The sequence below is a fragment of the Mus caroli genome, chromosome 4, assembly GCF_900094665.2.
Source record: "Mus caroli chromosome 4, CAROLI_EIJ_v1.1, whole genome shotgun sequence".
NCBI classification, from domain to species: domain Eukaryota; kingdom Metazoa; phylum Chordata; class Mammalia; order Rodentia; family Muridae; genus Mus; species Mus caroli.
In genome coordinates, this window is record NC_034573.1 from 81,093,232 (window position 1) to 81,113,334 (window position 20,103).

The 20,103-nt window shown below is 39.9% G+C and overlaps 1 protein-coding gene across 4 annotated transcripts in view; it reads left to right on the forward strand.

The window, feature by feature from the left end:
• Focad (focadhesin) overlaps positions 1-20,103 on the forward strand; it is a 294,020-nt gene that overhangs the window by 192,064 nt on the left and 81,853 nt on the right. For all 4 annotated transcript variants that reach the window (XM_021160670.2, XM_029475893.1, XM_029475892.1 and 1 more), the window contains 3 exons: positions 1,420-1,537; positions 7,810-7,995; positions 14,557-14,678. In XM_021160670.2, coding sequence (XP_021016329.1) covers positions 1,420-1,537; positions 7,810-7,995; positions 14,557-14,678 — 426 coding nt within the window. The remainder of the gene's footprint in view (positions 1-1,419; positions 1,538-7,809; positions 7,996-14,556; positions 14,679-20,103) is intronic.

Below are 20,103 nucleotides of genomic sequence, written 5' to 3' on the forward strand. Positions count from 1 at the left end.
GCTTCAAGTAGTGGAGATAACTCTCCTTATGGCTAAATGGCTTCATTGGAGTCAGATTATTATACATAAGAGAAGCATTTGCTGTCTGTTTTCTTTTATCCTTCTGAAGATTCCTGACTCAGTGCAGTTGCTAATGAAATGGTGCTTTGGGGACCCATGAAGAAGGCAGTCTGCAGGAATTGTTAATTATTTCTAAAAATAACTCCCGGAGACAGGCAAATGGCAACGACTAGGTTCTGGCGCTTTATGGTTATAGCAACCACTTTTCTGTATTTTGATTCCCTACCCTAATGCTTAATTATCTCCGTGTGGACATTATGATGGTGTGTCATTGAAAGTATTAAAAATTTAATTAATTGCCTTACCATTATGTTATAGAAAATATGTTAATACTAATCTTACATTCTTATTTTGGTTCACACAAAGCTAAGTAATCACAAAGCAACTGAAAAAAGACTTCAAAATGCAAATTACACACAGTAAAGCAAAGCTACTGATTACCGATTTTAGTGTTATTTTCCGTAGCAACTATTGCTAAGTCCAAAGAATGTCAAGTAAAGCGTTTGTCATGTCACAATCTTGTCACTAGAAGATTTGAAACTTTGTCTTAGAGATATAGTTGGAATAACAGTTTTTAAAAATTTAAATTTTGTATGGCTATACATGTGTGTATGTGTGTGTTAGATGTGCATGCAGCCATGGAGGCCAGGAGAATATGTTGGAATGTCCAGAGCTAGAGTCATAAACAGTGGTGAGCTGCCCAGCATGGTGCTAGGATCCAGACTCAGGTCCTCTGGAAGGGAAACAATTGCTCTTGACTCCTGAGCCATCTATCTCTCCAGCCTCTAAAACCACAAAGAAAAGTAAAAATCCTATAAGCAAAATATTTAACCATAAACCACAATAGTTGAACTCATTGAATATGTCAGTGTTGATATCTTACTTTACTATGTGATGTGGTGTTTTATTCATTTTCTATAATAATTACTTACGCTGACTTATGGTGATGTTCCTATTGTATTGCTCTCAGTTCATTAAATGGAACCAAGATCATATCCAATAAAATGAATTTACCATTCCGTTAGTATTTGACGTGTGTGTGTGTGTGTGTGTGTGTGTGTGTGTTGTGGGGATGGGTGGTGGCTGAGGCAGGGTCTCTCTATGGCTGTCCTAGAACTTACTATGTAGGCTAGACTGGCCTTGAACACACGGAGATTCACCTGCCTCTGTCTCCCAGCTGCTGGGATTAAAGTTGTGCACCGCCATACCTGCTGTCTCATGAAGGTGCCTTTACAATTTCATTTCAATTGTCTTTTGATATTGAAGAGTGATTGATTAAGTCTACGATAATTTATATTTTACATTTATATTTTACATGTCTTATTTTCACTCTCTCTAACATGTCTTTACTTATTTCAGATAAGGCCAGAGATGCCTGTCCCTGGTGAGCTGGATGAGGAGGAGTCTGTGGACCTTTCCATTCCTGGAGCGTGCTATCTCAGGCTGCTGACCATTACCGCCCCTTCGGTTTTACCAGGTGACTCCTACTTGACAACCACAGGGCTGGACTTTTCCAGTGGTTTTGCCTGTGTGGAAAATTGAGAGAATTTTTTTGTTTGGTGTGCACATGCTGTTGTTTACTCTCATATAGATACTTTCTAGATGAAATGCTAAGTGTACTTGTGTGTTCTAGAGGGGCAGTCTTAGGTAATATGATGTTTTAACCATCATAAAACCATTAGATGACAGTAACATTTAACTGAACATAGTTGTTCTCAATGAAAACTAGATTTCATTTTAAAAGCTGGTTATTGTATAAAACAGATTTACTGTGGAACTCCAGGCCACTTCTTTACTTAGTGTCTCTTTGTTATAAGCTAAGTGAAAAATGTCAACTTTTAAGAGATCTACTTGTAGTTTTATCATTATGAATTTAATTTTGTTTTAAAATTAAATTTATTTATTCCCTTGCAACCCAATATCTAAGCTTTTCCTCTCCTCTTAGTACCTCCTCTTTCCCCTTTTGAGGAGAAGCCCCCCACTGAGTGTTAAACACAACCCCTACCCCCCCACCCTGCCTCCAGCCCTCCTCAGCACATCATGTTGCTACAGAGGACTAGGCTCAATCTCTCCCACTAAGGCCAGACAAGGCTGTCCATATAGGGGGATGGGATTCACAGGACAGGCAGGTAGCCGGCAGGTAACAGGCTCAGGGGCACTCCCTGCTCCAGTTGTTTGGAGGACCTGCATGAAGACCAACCTGCTCATTGCTACATATATTCAGAGGGCCTAGGTACAGCTGAGACCTGGTCTTTGATTGGTGGTTAAATCTCTGGGAGCCTCAAAGGGTTTAGGTTAGTTGACTCTGTTGGTCTTCCTATGGAGTCCCTGTCCTTTTCAGGTTTCTCAATGTTTCTCCCAGCTCTTCCATAAGACGACCCGAGCTCCATCTAATGTTTGGTATGGGTGTCTGCATCTCTGCCCATTGACTGCTGAGTTCAGTGAGCTTCTCAAAGGACAGTTATGCTAGGCCCCTGTCTATTCTTTTGTTTAAATATTTTATTTTATTATTGTATGTGTTTGGCTGTTTTGCTTGCCTGTATCTCTGTGTGCCACATGAATAGCTGGTACTTGGGGAAGTATTACAGACAATTTTGAGCTGCCACATGGGTGTAGGGAATAGAACTTAGGTCCTCTGCAAGAACAAGAACTCTTACCTGCTGAGGCATCTCTCCAGAACAATTTGTTCTTTCTATAAAGTATACGAATCGCAGTATTAAAGTTCCAGAGCTATAAATAAATGGCTACATTATTTGTACAATATACAAAGGTAAATTAGATAATTTAAGCAGTAGAAGAATGTGTGTGCACTGATGCACACAGGTGTGGTGTGCTGATGAGGCAGAAGCAGATGGTCATGATTTACAGGCCAGGGATAGATTTTTGTCAGGCATGGTGTATTTGAGGCTCAACTGGTATATGTAGTGAGATCCAGGCCATCCTGGGCTACATGATGACCTTTTTTTTTTTTTTAATAGTTTTAAGGATCAAATTATATGGTCATTTGTTTTGATATAAAGTTTATTAATCTGTTAGCCTTTAATAGGCATGCTGTGCAAGTGTGTGTGGTATTCACAAATGTAAAACTTTCACTAACTCTATTTAAGTCTTACCCAAGAAACAGTAGGTGATTATAGCTGAGATATGGATTGTGGGCTACGATTAAAATTTTATATTATTTAAAATTTATCTCCTGGTTATTAAAAAATCCTTAAAATTTCCATAGATGATCCATTGTGATAGCTGAGATATGGATTATGGGTTATGATTAAAATATTATATTATTTAAAATTCATCTTCTGGTTATTAAAAATTCCTTAAAATTATCATAGACGATCCTTTGTGACTGGAAGCCCTCCAGTGCTAGCCAATATTTTGCTTTTTTGTTCAACTTCTGCCTTGAGCATATATACATGGAAACACTTAAGTTTTGAAAATGAGGCTTAATAAAAATATGTTGTTATAGCTTTTCAACATAGTCATTGTTATATGTGATGATAGTAATCTGTAACATTAATATTATTTTTTTATTTCATGACAATTAGAGATTCTCTGGAAATTTAGCTAAGCATGTATCATTAATTTATAGACAGAGCTCCTGTCTGTCCCTGCCTCCTTTTATTAGAGCAAACTGAACAGTGGAGCATAGCCAAAGCTACCATGTTTTCATGTTTTCCCTCCTCTGCAAGCCTCAGATCTCCTCTACTGTTCCTTTCTTCTCCATACTTCCTATCTCATCTCATCGCTCCCCAGGAGCCCTGAGTCTCTCCAGGGTTAATAGCCAGCAGGCATAGGAAAATGCCTTGTATACAAATCTCCCAGTATCCTGAAAGAGCCACTGCCAATAGCTCACTTGGGGTTTTACAGTGACTTTGTGCCCTTTGCTGATTTCTGTAGCCTTCTGGCCAGAGGTAGGGTGTGACTGCTTGCAGAAGAGGAAAAGGTTGCTACTGAGATATTTTGAGGGTTCATACCTCTGTGCTAGTGTTTATACTTGATGGCTACAGTACTCCACTGTGTTTTTGTTTTTGTTTTTTCTTTATGAGGCAATCTGATAATTGGAGTCAATTGGTTTTGTAGGTATAACTGTGTCTGGCAAACCATCACCATAGACAATGTTGTTCTGTGCTCACTTTCTCTGATTAATGGAGCATGGACAAACAGACAAGGACATAGGTTGCAGCCATGGGAACAGAGACTAGGAGGATTCTGGGTACATGATGCATGGTAGTCACTAGTTACAGATGGTGGTAAAGTCATTGCTCTGAAAGAGGGGGAATCATGGCCTGTTTCTCATGTTAATTATTTGCTCTTTTTCTCCTCCTCTTCCTCTTCCTCCTCCTCTTCTTCCTCCTTCTCTCCCTCTTCCTTCTCCTCTTCTTTTTCTTCCTCTTCCTCTTCCTTCTCCTCTTCTTCTTTCTTCTTCCTCTTATTAAACTATTTTTTTTTAATTTTACCTGTGTTGGTATATTTGCCTAAATGTTTATAAGTTCATCGTGTGTGTGTGTACCTGGTGTCCGTGGAAGACAGAAGAAGGCATCAAATTTCCAGAGACTGGAGTTACGTACAGTTGTGAGCTATGTATGTATGTATGTATATTGTATGTTGTGAGTTATACAGTTGTGTGCTTGTCAGCTGTGGGTGCTGGGTATTGATTTCTGGTCTTCTACAAAAGCAGTAACCATGAAGCCATCTCTTTATCCCCTAATGTTGACCTTTTAAAGTTCTAGCTTAAAATTGTTTGTATTAAAGTCCTGTTTGGATTTCTCCAGATACTCTGAGTTTGTCAACTTTTAGACTTAGATTTTTATTCTTTTCATTTCATATAGTATGTTTATGATCCTTATCTTAGTTCCTATGGTAACTTTTTTTTTCAGTTGTTAGATGATTTTCCATTAGATATAACTGCAGTGTTAACATGCTCACCTTGTTGTGTATAGATTTTCGTTTCTTTTTAAATTCTCACCTGGTCATATGTAAGGAAGAGGCCAAGGCCAAGGCTGCAGAGAGCAGGGAGAATGCTGCTTATTGATTGGCTCAGTTGCTTAGGGAAGATGATGTTCTCTGTAGTGGCTCCATTCAGATGCTTGCATCTTATCCTCCCTTCACATCTGCAGGAGGGACTCAAGAGGCTTTTATTGACCACAGAGCTAGATAAGTAGGCAGCTTTCTGTTGCTGGAACAGTGCACTTGCAAGTGTATCTTCCCTTTTGACTTATGTGCTTGCCCTCTTTGTCAGAACACAGTTCCTCCTGAAGAAGCATGAAATCACCCTCTCTCACCAAACGCTCCTGTCTTCACAGTTACATGACACACACATTCAAAAAGTCTGTGCTCAGACTGAGCTTGGAGCAGTCATACCTGCACCACACCATTCAGGAACTAGAGTACACAGTCTGTGATTACATAGCATCCATTTGGTTAGACGTTATAGTCATGATGGTCATTGCAAAAAGGGCTTCATTCTCAATGGGATAATCGAAGAAATTTAAATAAAGTTTCTCTTTATAATTGTGTTTGCAAAGTTTATGGAAATTCATTAGACACAATGAATCATCATTGTGTAGCTAAGGTCCCTTGGCCGTGTAGGGGAGGTAAAAGACATGCATGTCACAGTTATAGCTGCCTAAGGGGAGACAGCCTTCTAAATAAGGGTGCAGGCAGCCTGTAGTAACCTGTTGGACAGTGTTTAGGGAATAAGTTCCCTGACTGTACTGTGTTTTCACTCTTTGATCTCCTGCCAGGGCCTTTCATTGGTTGACACAATGAGCAGCCTTTTGATGCATTTCTTACAGCTTAGTTCTGGAGGCTACAGGGTAGCATTGAGAATGGTAGGGGTAAGTGCGGAAGAGTCAGTAGAAACTGTTCCCAACAGATGTTCTCAGAATTGTGTGTGTGTGAGTGTGTGTGTATGAGTGTTTATGTGTGTGTGTGTGTGTGTTGTATGTGCATGTTTATGTATGTGTTATGTTTATGTGTGTCAGTAGACCAGAGGTTAATATTCTGTGTATATTTATTATATGTTCATGTGTACATATGTGTATGCATGTGTGTAGACTAACAGTTGATTATATGCATGTGTTATGTGTACATGTCTATATATGTGCATGCATGTGTATAGACCAGAGTTGACATTATATGTGTGTTATTTGTCCATGCCTATGTATCTGTGAGGTTGATTGACATTGTGTGTGTGTGTGTGCATGTTGTATGTGCATATCTATGAATGTTTGTGCATGTGTATAGGCCAGAGATGGACATTGTGTGTGTGCATGATGTATGTGCATGTCTATATATGTGTATGTATGTGAGGCAGAACTTTTTGGTTGTATGTGTGCCTTGCCATTTAGGTAGATTGTCTGACTAGCAATTTGCTGGCATCCTCTGCCTTCGACTCACCAGTGCTGGAGTGCCATGTGTGTGCTGCCTCACTTGGCCTTTTTTGCATAGGTGTTGGGGATCAAATTTATGTCTTCATGCTCTGCAGTGTTCTTTACCAACTGAGCTATATCCCCAGTCCCTCTCCTTACTTTGTATGGGTAAGTTTGGTTGCATCCAGGGGATTATACAGAAAGAGAGAAGGATACTTAATTATTGTGCCAGTGAGCACTTACTTTAAATCATGGTCATTTAAAGGAGACCTTGAAGTAAAAATATTCCTAGTTTAGTTCGGATGTGGCTGGGTGGACCCTTGTTTTTGTGTTCCTACTGGAGGACCATGTATTTCCTGTTTGTTTTCCCACTGTGGTTTGTTTAGCCTTCATGCTTTGTTTTTGTTTCTGTATTGGGCAGCCTCTAGTGGTTCTTGTGGAAATGGCACCCAAATATGAACCCAATGGTAATTGGTTTTTGACATCTGTTGTCTTCTGATCCTACATTTTTATGTTGTCTTGTAGTTCGTACAATGCCATATAGCAAAGTGAACTTCATTAGCATAGGTTCCTTTGTAGACAGAGGAGGTAAGGAGTGAGTTTTTCCATTTCTAATATGTGTGCTAACATTGCTACAGAATGGGATTAGTTCTAAAAGGTCTCTCTGAAAACATCCAAAGGACAAGAAAAAGCTAGAAATAGTGTGCTTCATGTCGATAGCCAGCAGGTCCTGTGTTCCTGTAGAACACATCAAGAGTATATTTTTGAAGAATAGAAGGGGATATTTAGGCTATCTGGATAGATATCTTTCACTTGGCAAGAAGGGAACATGGCAGAAATAAGGCCATAGGGAGAGTCATGATGATGCCTTATTTGAGGTCAGAGGCTGTATAGTTTTTTGGCAGTGTTGTTTGTTTTTGTTTGTTTGTTTGTTTGTACAGTGAAAGCTATTGGGTGGTATTAAGAACATAAAGGGCGAGGACGACTTCAGCTTCTGGCTAGAGGACACTATAGGGGTGATCATGAGGAAGAAGTGACTAAAGATACAGCTTTTATATTAGTATATTTGAGGAAGGCAAAGATAATAACTAGGCAAGGCTTTATGAGAATGGTTGTAAAAGGAGGACTCTGAAGGTGGAGCCACAAGAACTTGCCAGTAGATGATATGTAAGAAATGAAGAAGAATGAAAGATACCTGAGCAGTGTAGTACTTCGTTCCCATTTGGGAACATTGAAGGCAGAGATGGTGCTCAGTGGTTTGCTTTGTGAAGTTCAACCTGAGACAGAGCTGGATGCCTGTGCACCGGTTAGGAAGGAACACGCCTCTTCTGGACTATCACATTTATTTGGGTTTTGAACTCTTGTTATTTTATTCCAGCATTGGAAGAATTCTTTACATCTCTTGTGAGACAAGAGATGGTGAATATGCCCCGTGGGATATATCACTCCGCATTGAAAGGAGGCGTGCGCTCAGACCAAGGGAAGACAGTAGCAGGAATCCCGAACTTTATATTGAAGACGTATGAAACAAACAAGCAACCAGGGTTGAAACCTGGCCTGGCAGGTAAGAATACTGCACTATGGTGAAGTGCAGGTTTACAGTGTCATGTCTCAACTTGTGCTTCCATGTGTAATTGTAATAAGTTACATGGTAGGACAATTGCTTGACTGCTGCTCACATTTACACACAGCTGGAACAGTTACAACAAACAACCGAATTGAAAAGGAATTCAAAAAATGCAGAAGCAAAGATAAATAGATAGCTTCAAATTCCAGAATGGGGAGACTATTTTAGACCATTTTACCCCTTGGAACATGTTCTATTCTAGCTGTGGATTTGATTGGCAGCTGGCTCAGGCCAGAGGTTAGGTCTTGTTGGAGAAGTGGCCAACAAACGTATGGAAACAATTTTAATATTCTTAGTTATCAGGGAAATGTAAATCATGAATCCATTGAGATTCCAGCTTGGTCCAGTCAGAAGAGCCATTACAAGAAAAGAAACAAGAGATGAAGATAAAGACATAGAAAACAGAGAACAAGGGATACTCATACACTATTGCTGAAGCTGTATATTAGCTTAGCCACTATGGAAGTCAGGATAGATGTTGCCCAGCAGGAAGAACTAGAAGTACCACATGATCCCATGTACTGCTTTTTGATTTTACAATAAGTATTTGAAGTTAGCATATAATATAGTAGGATACTTGCACTTTAACACTTATTAAGACATTGTTCACAAATCAGCCTGTGTCCATTAACAGATAAATTAACAACAACAATAATAATAAATCATAGTTTATAAAATATGGATTTTTATCCCTCCATTAAGGGAAGAAAAATAATGTCATTTGCAGTAAAAGTATTTGTCATCATACTGAGCCATAAAAGTTAGATTCAGAAGGATATACTGAATGTTTGCAATCTAGATTTTAAAAATAGGACATGAAAGTGGAGGAGACTATTTAGGAAGAGGAGGGCTTCTAAGAGGAGGTAGGGACTAAGAGGTGATGATGGCATGAATATGGTCAAAGCACATGATGTACATGTGCAGAAGTGACACAATGGAGTCAATTATTATACATCAATAAAGGTACTTTAAATTTTAATTGTAATTATGCGATAGTGAAGGCAGACCATATAATAGCTTGTAGGATGTAGCTACCATGTTTTTCTGTTGACTGATTGTTTTTGTGTGTATGTACATACATAAGAGTAAGTGGTATATATGTGTGAAGATGCACTGTGTGTGTGTCTGTATGTGTATGAATGTATTCACCTGCGTGTATGCTTGTGGAGGTCAGAGGACACAGTATGTCTTTATATATTACTTTCTTCCTAATTCCTTTAAGACACTTTCTCACTGAACCTGGGTCTGTGCTAGTAGCTAGTCCTATGTTTCCATCCCTACAGTATTAGAGTTACATGTATACAAATGGCCGTGTGTGTGTGTGTGTGTGCGTGTGTGTGTGTGTGTGTGTGTGTGTGTGTGTGTGTGTGCTAGAATCCAAATTCAAGCTCTCATGCTTTTTCCCACTGAGCTACCACAGAGGTTTTTAGCGGGAAATTCTCTTACTTTGCTTTCTGTTGCTGTGATAAAACACTGTGAGCAGAAGCAAACTTGGGGAGGGAAGGTTTGTTTCACTGTATAGTTTATAGTTTATGACCAAGAGAAATCAGGGCAGGAACTCAAGAAGAAACTAGGAGCTGGAACTGAGGCAGAGAGCAGCTATGGTGCTGTATGCTGACTCGCTTCCTGTGGCTTACCCAGTGTGCTTTCTATTTAGACCCAAGACCACCAGTGCAGGGGTAGCACTGCCTACAGTCCGCAGGGCTCTCCCACATTGATCATCGGTATTAGAAGAATGTCTTACAGACTTTGTTACAGGCTAGTCTGGTGGAAGTATTTTCTCAATAGAGGTATCTCTTCTCAGATAATTCCCGCTTGTATCAAGTTTAAAAAAAAAAAAAAGAAGAAGAAGAAACTAGTCAGCACAGAAATGAGCACTTTCAATATTAGAAACATATTAGAAACAAGGAAAGGAAACCAAACTCCATTTAAAAAAAGCTTAGAAAAGAATAGTAAGTCAAGTAAATGTTGTAAAACTCTGTGCCTAAAGACATAAAGGTACTCATGAAGTGAAGATTCAACAACATCACTAGCGACAGAAGACCATGAAGGCCTGTCTGAGTAAGAAGAGAGGAGATGCTACTGCACAGTGGACACTGCTCTCAAAGAGAAGTGCTACGAAGAACTTTTAGCCAATAATCTTCAAAATTTAAGTGAGTTATAGAAGTCCCTCAAATATGAAACTGATAGGAGAAATATAATTATATGAACAATTTGATATTTACCCTTGAAATTCATTCTTTAACGTATTAGTCATCCTACAAAGAAAACTTGGGTACAAGTGGCTTCCTGACTAAATTTACACAGACTATAGCAAGACTGTCCCAAGCTTGTTTCTCGCCAGCAAGAACACACTCGGACAACCGGATTCTTCTGCAGCAAAGCTTTATTGCTTCATTAGGAGGAAGACCCCGAACCCCGGAAAATGGTGCTGCTTATATACACCTTGGAGTGGCGTGTCAGCACCTGATTTGTTGCTTGCCCATCGCCTCATTGCTACGCCCCGGGATCGGCAGTGACTTGGCACGAATTCACGAATTCACTCATGCACCTGCGCACATTGCTTGTTTACCAGTTAGGCACAGCGGAAGCCGGTGCCATCTTGTAATGGCGATTGCTCACGGCTCTCCACACAAGACCACAGGAAAACAAGTATTCTTTTTCAAGTATTCTTCTTCACAGGACCCACGTAACTTGACCATGCCATTACAAGACAGGAAACTTATGCACCAACCTTTTCCAGTGAGCACAGGTGGAAAGATAGGGAGTGAGGTTAACTTAAGCAATACATGTAAAAGGAAGACAAAGTTAACTTAATGTTTCAAAGCCAATTTAATTCACTATGTTAATTTAAAAGGCTGGTTTGTTTGGTCAGTCTTTAAATAGATTTAGGTGTGTAAGAAAAAAATCTGAAAAATTTAGCACAAGTTCATGATGCCAGAAAGACTTACTAAACGTTATATATAGATAGAAACCTTTGTTATGATAAGGAACAACCACCAATACTTACTCATAGTGAATCTTGAAATACTGACAGCGTTGCTCTCTGATAGGTGAAAAAAAGATGAATGCTGTTATTACCACTCCTACTCAGTGTTGTCCCAGAAGTCATGGCTAGTGAAGTCAGCTGAGGGAAAGAAATACAAGCTGCAAGGGTTAAAGAAACACAACATTCATTACTTGCAAATGACATCACTATATTCATAGACCATGCAAAATAGTCCATGAATAATTATGATTAACAGTTGATTTCCGTTCTGCAGGTTGCTGCATATATACCTATACAAAAATGAATATGTAAAATCAGTTGTATATTTTATATACTATAATGAATAGGAAATGAAATTTAAAACCTATAGTAGCATCATATATATTGAGTATCAAAACAAATCAATAACCTGTATTTTATCAGCTACTGAAATAATATTGAAAAAACAATAAATGTTTTTATGTATGATGTTTATGGGCTAGAAGGCTACATATCGTAAAAATTTAAGTTAAAATTAATATATAGATTTAAGTAAATCATAATCAGTCCAATACGTTTTTGACAATTAACATCCTTATTCCAAAAACTGTGTGGAAATAGAAAAACCCAAAATTAAATGAAGGCAGTCTTCAAGAACATCAGCAGCAACGAGAACATACATTATCAGATGTAAAAAACTATTATAAACTCACAGTCACTGGGAATTTGGTGTTAGTGCAGTGATACACAGGCTGACCAAAAGAATACAGTATGAAACATGCACACATAGTCAATGTGTCACTGATTTATAGCAGAGATTTGGAGAAAAGTCATGATCTCTATTATGAAAAGCTCTAATGTATTTATTTTTATTTAATGTTTGTCTGTGCTGTGTGGTCCATGTATACAGATGTGTCGGGATGCATATGTATGCCCATATGTAACACCTTATGGGTGTTTTCTTCGGTCCTCTACCTTATTATCTGAGTGTGGGCATCTCTCTGGACCAGCACACAGGTTGACTTAATAACTCCTGGGCTGGAGAGATGGCTCAGCCGTTAAAGGCTAGGCTCACAACCAAAAATAACTCCCAGGGATCTACCTGTCTCTGCCTACCCAGTGTGTGGGTCCAAACATGTGTCACCACAGCTTGCTTTGATGTCAGTATTATATAATGAGCTCATGCCTTCACATTTGTGTGGCAAGCACACTACTGATGAAAGTATCTTCCCAGATCTAAAAGCTCTAGTTTTAAAAAAGACAAGTATACTGCAGATGTTTATCATGTACATATCTGATGAAGGACACCTAAAGAATGCAAAGTAATGAGAATTATTTAATAGAAATACTAGGAACTGCCTGAGATGACACTTAGAGAAGAGGATAGTCTGCCATCCCTTGTTTTCTACACTAACCATTGCTCGCTGTAGTAGGAAGTCCCTCCAGTGAAAGATGGGCTCAGCACAATCAGTGAGTACAGCATGCGTAGTTAGAGGCACTTTGACAACATGACTGTTCAGCAAAACTAGCACTAGTTTCCTCCTTGGGTCTGTGACCTTCCCAACCCTGCTCTTGAACAAACTGTTGACCGTTAAGGGTATGGGGGAGGACGGGTGTCACTTTCTTCAGTGGTGTGGCCACTGATAAGATGCCTTTGCTCCAGGAATAACCTCCTACCCACGCTTGGGCAAAGAGCTGTAGCTAAACTGATTGTATCACATGCAGAATGGAGGCAGAAAAGTAGGACGGGCTTCTTGGTTGTTGGGAGGGAGGAGATAGAGAAGAGAAGTAGACCAGATGGAAATGACTAAACCCACAGTGTGATAGGATTAAAAGAGGCATTAGAATGTCCGGTGAACATGTAAGAAGAAAATTGACTTTATCATCAAGAAAAACTTGGGTTGAACCTATAAAAAGATCACATTTCATACCACTGGAGTGGATAAAAGGTGGAAAATACCAAGTACAGTTGCTGCTATGTTCCCATGGGTTTCCACATCTGAGGATTCAACCAACTGCAGATCAAAAGTATTTCTAAAAGTTTACAGTTCTGAACATAAGCAGACCTTTTCTTGTGATTAGTTCCCAAACACTGCACCATAGCAACTGTTTGTGCCACATCTGATGTCTGCGTTGTATTCTTTATAAATAATATAGAGGTCATAAGAAATGCAGGAGGAAGTGATTAGATTATATGCAAATCCTATGTCATTTTATATAAGGGACTTGAATATTCATGGTTTTTGCTAACCATGGGGGTTTTGGAACCGTTCCCCATGGACACTGAGCAAAGGCTTTCGGTGCAGTAACTGGGACAGCTGTTGCGAATATAAGCTCCTCTGATATTTTTAAAATTGATTCTGAACAAATGCCCACATTACTTGGGATTTTATTTTTACAGAACTTGAACCCCGATTGGTGCTGCCAGAGACGTAAGTCCACAGCAGTACTATTTGCCCAGTGTTTAACTCAGGAGCTATCTGATGCCTGTTTGCAGTAAAAAGAATACACAACTCTTGCATATTCATGTAAAGGAATATGATGAGGGAGTGAGGAGACTCCATCGCCAGTGAGAACAAGATGATTCCCAAAACAGCGAGGGTGGGTGTAGGAAATGAGATGTGAAGACATATTCGTGTTCTAACTCCATTCATAAAAAGAGCCATGATAGGCAAAGTGGCAGCTAGAGGTGGTGGTGCCAGCCGAGTTGGAGGCGTGACAGGAAGATGTGCCCCAAGGCTTCTGAGAGGCACACAATGACTTGCTTCTTGATCTGCATTCTGCTAAGACATGTCTTCTCAGTGAAAAACAATTTACTGAGCCATGTTTATAAAGTGTGCACTTTTCTCTGTCACTACTAAGAATACATGTTGGAAATGTAGTCATCCGTATGTTTTGCCATCTCGGTCCTTCAGTATGTCTTTTTGTTGGCTCAGAATTACCAAGTTTCCACAGGTTACCTGGGGTTACCATAAATTACTTTACTGGCTTCCTGGGCTTTTGATTGACTTGGGGCCTACCTGGTGCTGGGAGTTCATTGAGAACTCAGTTAACCACAGTTACAAAGGCGGGGAAAAGAGGCCCAACCAAAAGCTTGCTGATGCACGTGGAATCTCAGCTTGTTTCATGTGTGGGCATGGGCTAAGGGCCTTAAGTTATCAAGAGCTGACATTATACTATGCACATACTTTTTTTAATGAAACTTATCTTAGGATAAAGTTTAATAGATAGTACCAATGTTTTGTAAAATGTGAAATGAATTCAAATTATAAATTTCCTTTTTTTGTAAATATTTATACTGGTAAATGTTAATTATAAGCGACTTGTAAATAACATATTTTAAATGTTAATTTTGTATCCACTTTTTTCATTCTTTGGACACTAATATTAAAAAATAATAATTTGCTCAATAATTCATATTTTCACTGATAATTTCTGCATCCAAATTGGCTGAGTGTGAATTACTGGGAATATAATTTGTAATTTTCTCTCATTGAAAATGCTCATCCTGAATTTCTTTCTTTTGAAAGGTGGCATGCTGTTTTGCTATGATCTTGCCATGTATCAGAGCAAAGATGGCAAGCCACTGAATCGGCTGATGGCCAGTAGAGGGCGAAGCTTCAAGCAGACAACACTGGCTCTCATTCATGAAGTAGGTGCTGTCCTATGCCTCATTGGCTCTTTGTGTTTCAGTCTCCCTTTCCCTTTATGTGTATGAACTGGAGTTTGTTTTGAATGGTTTTTGTTTTGTTTTGTTTTGTTTTTTACTTTGCTACAGTTAGCATAGGTTGCTTTTAATGCTTCCAAAATAGCTGGCCAAATAGGATGATTAGTCCTGTGTTTCTACAACAGAGAGTTGACACTTCCCCACCGCCCTGCAGTGTTATGAGGGAGTAGCCTCGAAAGATTTTACTTGTTTACTTATTTCAGAAATGTTTAGATTGTTTACATTGTTTAGATTGAATTTCAACCTATGTAAAGAAAAAGTACTCCTTTTGTTTCTCTTAAAAACTGTGTGTATGGTGGCGGGGGTGGGGCGGGCGGCAACGGGGGATCTATACATGTGCATGTGGGTGTCAGAGGATAACTTGCAGAAAGTGGCTTTCCCTTCCACCATGTGGTTTCTGGGATGGAACCCAGGTCATGATACTCAGAGACTAACACTTTCCTGTGTTGAGCACCCTCTGACCCCTTCCATTACCTTTTTATGTATGTGCATGCCTGTGACACACATAGAATTTAGAGGGTAACTTGTAAGAGGTACTTTTTTTCTTTCTACCTTGTGGATTCTAGGGTGAAACTCAGGCTGTCAGGCTTGGCAGCAAGCAAGTACCGTCACCCATGCCATCATCATGCTGGCTCCTGCAGAGTACTTGAAGTCTCTTTTGATAACAGTGTCTATCATTCAGTTAAGAGAAGGAATTGTGGGAGAAGTATTGGTTCTCCTGGGTAAAAATGCTTAAGCAAAGCAGAGGAAAACAGCTCATTCTGTACCTGCTATTTGCAGGCATCTCCTTGGTTATCATGGAGAAGAAAGAGATTTGCTACCTTTATCATTTTAAGCCCTGCGTATAGGTATTTTCAGGACAAATCCAAGTTTAAACTCTTTATGAAAAGTTGATTTGAAAAGTTATCAGAAAAATTTTTTAAAGGTGTGGGCTAGTAGAAGCTATGATAAATTTAGCTAATGTATCAGACGTTATGGGATATGTATGAGCAGAGGAAGTGTCTGGATTAAGGCACTTGTAGCTTGTGGTATAGAGGACCTAGAAAATATCACAGAGAGGAAAAAAGGACAGTATTATTTGTGAGAGAATTTTGCCAAATGGGATTTTAGTTCAGATTGAGTTCCCATGACCTAGTGCTTAACTGTGTTGTTGTGGAGGTTAACTGTCTTGTCAACTGGAGTTCGAGATCAAACACCCACATTATGCAACTCATGACTGTCTAACTCTAGCTCTCTGGGATTCAACATGCTTCTGGCCTCCATGCATACACATGTATACACATGTGAGCAGGAACACACATACACACTTACACACATACACACTTACACACATAGATGAAACAATCCATTGGTTTCTTTTTCTAATTTATTAATCATTTTATTTATTTAACATTTCAAATGTTATCCCCCTTCCTTCTCCCCTTTGCCTCTAAGAGGGTATTCCCCCACCCAACCACTCTCCCACTCACTCACCCCTCTAGCATCCCCCTTCTCTGGAGCATCAAGCCTCCATAGAACCAAGCACCTACCCTCCCACGTAGCGGGAACCATGATCCAGCCCCTGAATACTCTTTCATTGGTGATTTAATCCCTGAGCCATTATTTCTTAAACTGTTTAACCAGAAATAACGACGGTTTTGAAAAGTTGACTAAGAACAGTTGCAATAATAGCAACTTATAAGCAGCTTGTATACTGTATGATGACTACTGTACATACAACATACACCCCAGACATCATCTGTATGTTGACTTTTTGATGGTCCAAAAGGTATATGGCTTTAGTAGAAACAATACTTTGAATTTACATTTCTCTTGGGCTAGCAATATACAGAACAATGTTCCTTTCTGATCCTGCACAAGGGCAGTAAACTGCAGCTCAGCAAGCCACCCAACCACTGGGAAGAGCTGCTGCGTTTTGCAGTGCATTACTGTGTAGCTGAGCTAGGATGCCTGGCAAGCTAGGTTAATTACATGTATTTTCAAGTTAGGACATTTTCAGTTTGTAATGTTTTATTAGGACATGACCTCAGAATAATAAGCAGAGGAGCACAGCATATTCATTCATTTAATCTCCACATGCACGGTCTGAGGTAGGTCCTGTTAATTTGTTCAAGATCATAAAGCAGCTAAGTGGAAGAGTCTGGAAATTGAACCCTGGAATTCAATTTCAGTTTCTTACCGTAGAGCTTAGCAACCATATCAAGTGAATTTTTTAAAAATTTCTTTATTAAGTCCACAACTTTTACTTACTCTCTTCTTGGCTTGCTTTGGCATTTCTGATTGACCAGTGCCACCATTCTTAAGGTTTAGAGCCATTATAGTTAATGAGGTTTCTGAGTGAGCTAGGATTAAAGGGCAGGTAGTGCATACAGTACAGATACACTGGCTGAAGGAAGGCCTCACGTCCAGAGCAGGACAGTGCAATGTTCTGTCAGACTGTTTAGGACAGTGCGTAGATTCAAGCCTGCAAACCATTTCTTTATGGGATTTTCAGTTACTTATCAGACCGTGGTTGACTGTGAGTAACAGAATGAAACTGCAGCTCAGGATGAGCACGTCCCAGTCCAGGTCCATCAGTTATGTCTACCTTAGCTCTCCCCTTGTTTCTGCCTTTGTTGTCCTTGCTGCTGTTTGGTTTGGTTTGATTCTTCCTGGAGCCTGTTTTGCATTTTCTAGAAGTTTCTTCGAACTCTTCTTTGTATCTCTGGAAGTTTTTCCTGAGAATTTCATTTGTTTATCAATTTAGTGGGTGGTGGACCTTTAGTTTAGTTTGCGTCTGGTTTCTGGTGGTCATATAAACATTTTTATGATGATTCCTCACTGAATTACAAAGATATTTTTGTGTTGACATCAGGTTTTTTTGTTTTTGTTTTTGTTTTTGTTTTTTGTTTTTTTGTTTTTTTCTGATGTCATTTCCCTTAAGTAGAGAAATAGCCAAGAGTGAGGTTGTTGGGGTATTTGGTAATTAAACATAGATTGTAGGCTGTATCCCAGTGGCTGTCTGCTTGTAGCTGACCCTGTGATTTAAGAGTTCTCTGCCTGCCTCCCTGCCAGTAACAGTAATGGGTATGTTGTTCATTTATGCACTGATGAATGGTGTCTGGCATCTTTTCACTTTTCCATTTGTCATCCTTAGTTTTCCACGATGCATGTGATAGTTTCACAATTTTTTTCCCCTGAGATTTCGTTTTCTAATGGAAGGGCTTTACACATTCTGGATATAAAATGTATGTTAGAGATGGATTTCGACAATGTTTTTTTTACCTAGTACTGTCATTTCCTTAAAAATTGCTGTATTTTAAAAATGAAAATTTTAATTTTGAAGATTCTAAGTTGACATATTTTTCTTTTTATGCCTTTTATTAAAAGTCTGAAACAATAGTGTCAGGCTTTGGGGCCTCCCTTTGAGCTGGACCCCACTTTGGACCCATCACTGGACCTTCTTTCCCTCAGGTTCCTCTCCGTTTCCATCCCTGCAGTTCTTTCAGACAGGAGCAATTATGGGTCAGAGTTGTGACTGTGGGATGGCAACCCCATCCCTCATTTGATGTCCTGTCTTCCTGCTGGAGGTGGGTCCTATAAGTTCCCTCTCTCCACTGTAGGGCATCTTGTATAAGGTCCCTCCTTTTAATTCCTGAGAGTCTCTCACCTCCCTGATCTCTAGTATATTCTGGAGGGTCCCCCCAACATCTTACCTCCTGAGGCTGCCTGTTTCCATTCTTTCTGCTGACCCTCAGGGCTTCAGTCCTTTTCCCTCTCCCAGTACCTAATCAGGCTCCCCTCTCTCCATGCACCATATCCTGTCCACTTTCCCTCTCAGGCCCCTCCCTCCCTCCTCCATCCTATGATTGAGGACTGAGGTGTCCTCACTTGGGCCCTTCAGCTTGTTGATCTTTTTGAGTTCTGTGGACTGTATCTTGGGTATTCTGTACTTTTTTTTGTGGGGGGGGGCTAATATCCACTTCTTAGTGAGTACATACCATGCCTGTCTTTTGAGTCTGAGTTACCTCACTCAGGATGATATTTTCTAGTTCAATCCATTTGCCTGCAAAACGCAGAATGTCCTCGTTGTTAATAACTGAGTAGTATTCCAGTGTGTAAATGAATCACTTTTTCTGTATCCATTCTTCTCTTGTGGGACATCTGGGTTGTTTCCAGCTTATGACTATCACAAACAAGAATACTATGAACATTGTGGAACACATGCCCCTGTGGCATGGTGGGACATCTTTTGGGTATATTCCCAAGAGTGGTATTGCTGGATCTTCAGGTTGATTTATTTCCAATTTTCTGAGTAATCTCCAGATTGATTTCCAGAGTGGTTGTACCAGTTTGCAATCCAACCAGCAATTGGAGCACTCACAAAAAGGGACCTATCATGACTGTCCTCCGAAAGACCCAGAAAGCAGCTGAAAGAGTCAAATGCAGATATTTGCATCCAATCAGTGGACAAAAGCTGTTGACCCCTGTGGTTGAATTAGGGAAAAGCTGGAAGAAGCTAAGGAGGAGGGCAACCCTGTAGGAGGACCAGCAGTCTCAATTAACCTGGACCTCTGAGATCTCTGACACTGGACCACTAACCAGGCAGCATACACCAGCTGATATGAGGCCCCCAACACATATACAGCAGAGGACTGCCGGGTCTGGGTTTAGTCAGAGAAGATGCACTTAGCCCTCAAGAGACTGGAGGCCCTAGGGAGTTTAGAGGTCTGGTGGAATGGGAGTGGGGTGTGGGGACATCCTCATGGACACAGGGGTGGGGGTGAGTGGAGGTGGGCAGGAAGGAGGTATGGGATGTGGAACAATTGGAGGGTGGACCAGGAGGGAAATAAAATCTGGAGTTAAAAATAAATAAATAAATAAATAAATAAATAAATAAATGATTAAAAAAAATCTGAAGCAAGATTACAAGAGGTTTCCTTTTCTCTTCTGCTTAATTTAACTTTTATTCATTAATTTTTTAAAAGTAAAAGCATAATTCACATATTGTAAAACCCACCCATTTTATATATACATTCAAAGTATAGGGTTAATTTGGTGTGGCTACAAGGTAAAGTGTTTGACCTTTGTCTTTGTGGTAGCCCAGGTTGGTTCTGTGTTGCTGTCTTTGCAGGTCAGTTTTTACTGAGTAGGTGCAACACATCTAGTGTACTTATTAGTCAGCTTGTAGATATGCTATGTTTTCATCGAGAAGTTTTATACTTTTACTTAAGTACCTTTGTCAAAAATCACCCCCCTGAGGGAAGCAGAAACCGGCCTGAGTAGGACCACAGGCCTCATCCAGCCAGATCAGCGCCGGGGTAGCGGGAGCACAGGGTTGCCTGACACCCGCCAGCTACCCACGACCCCC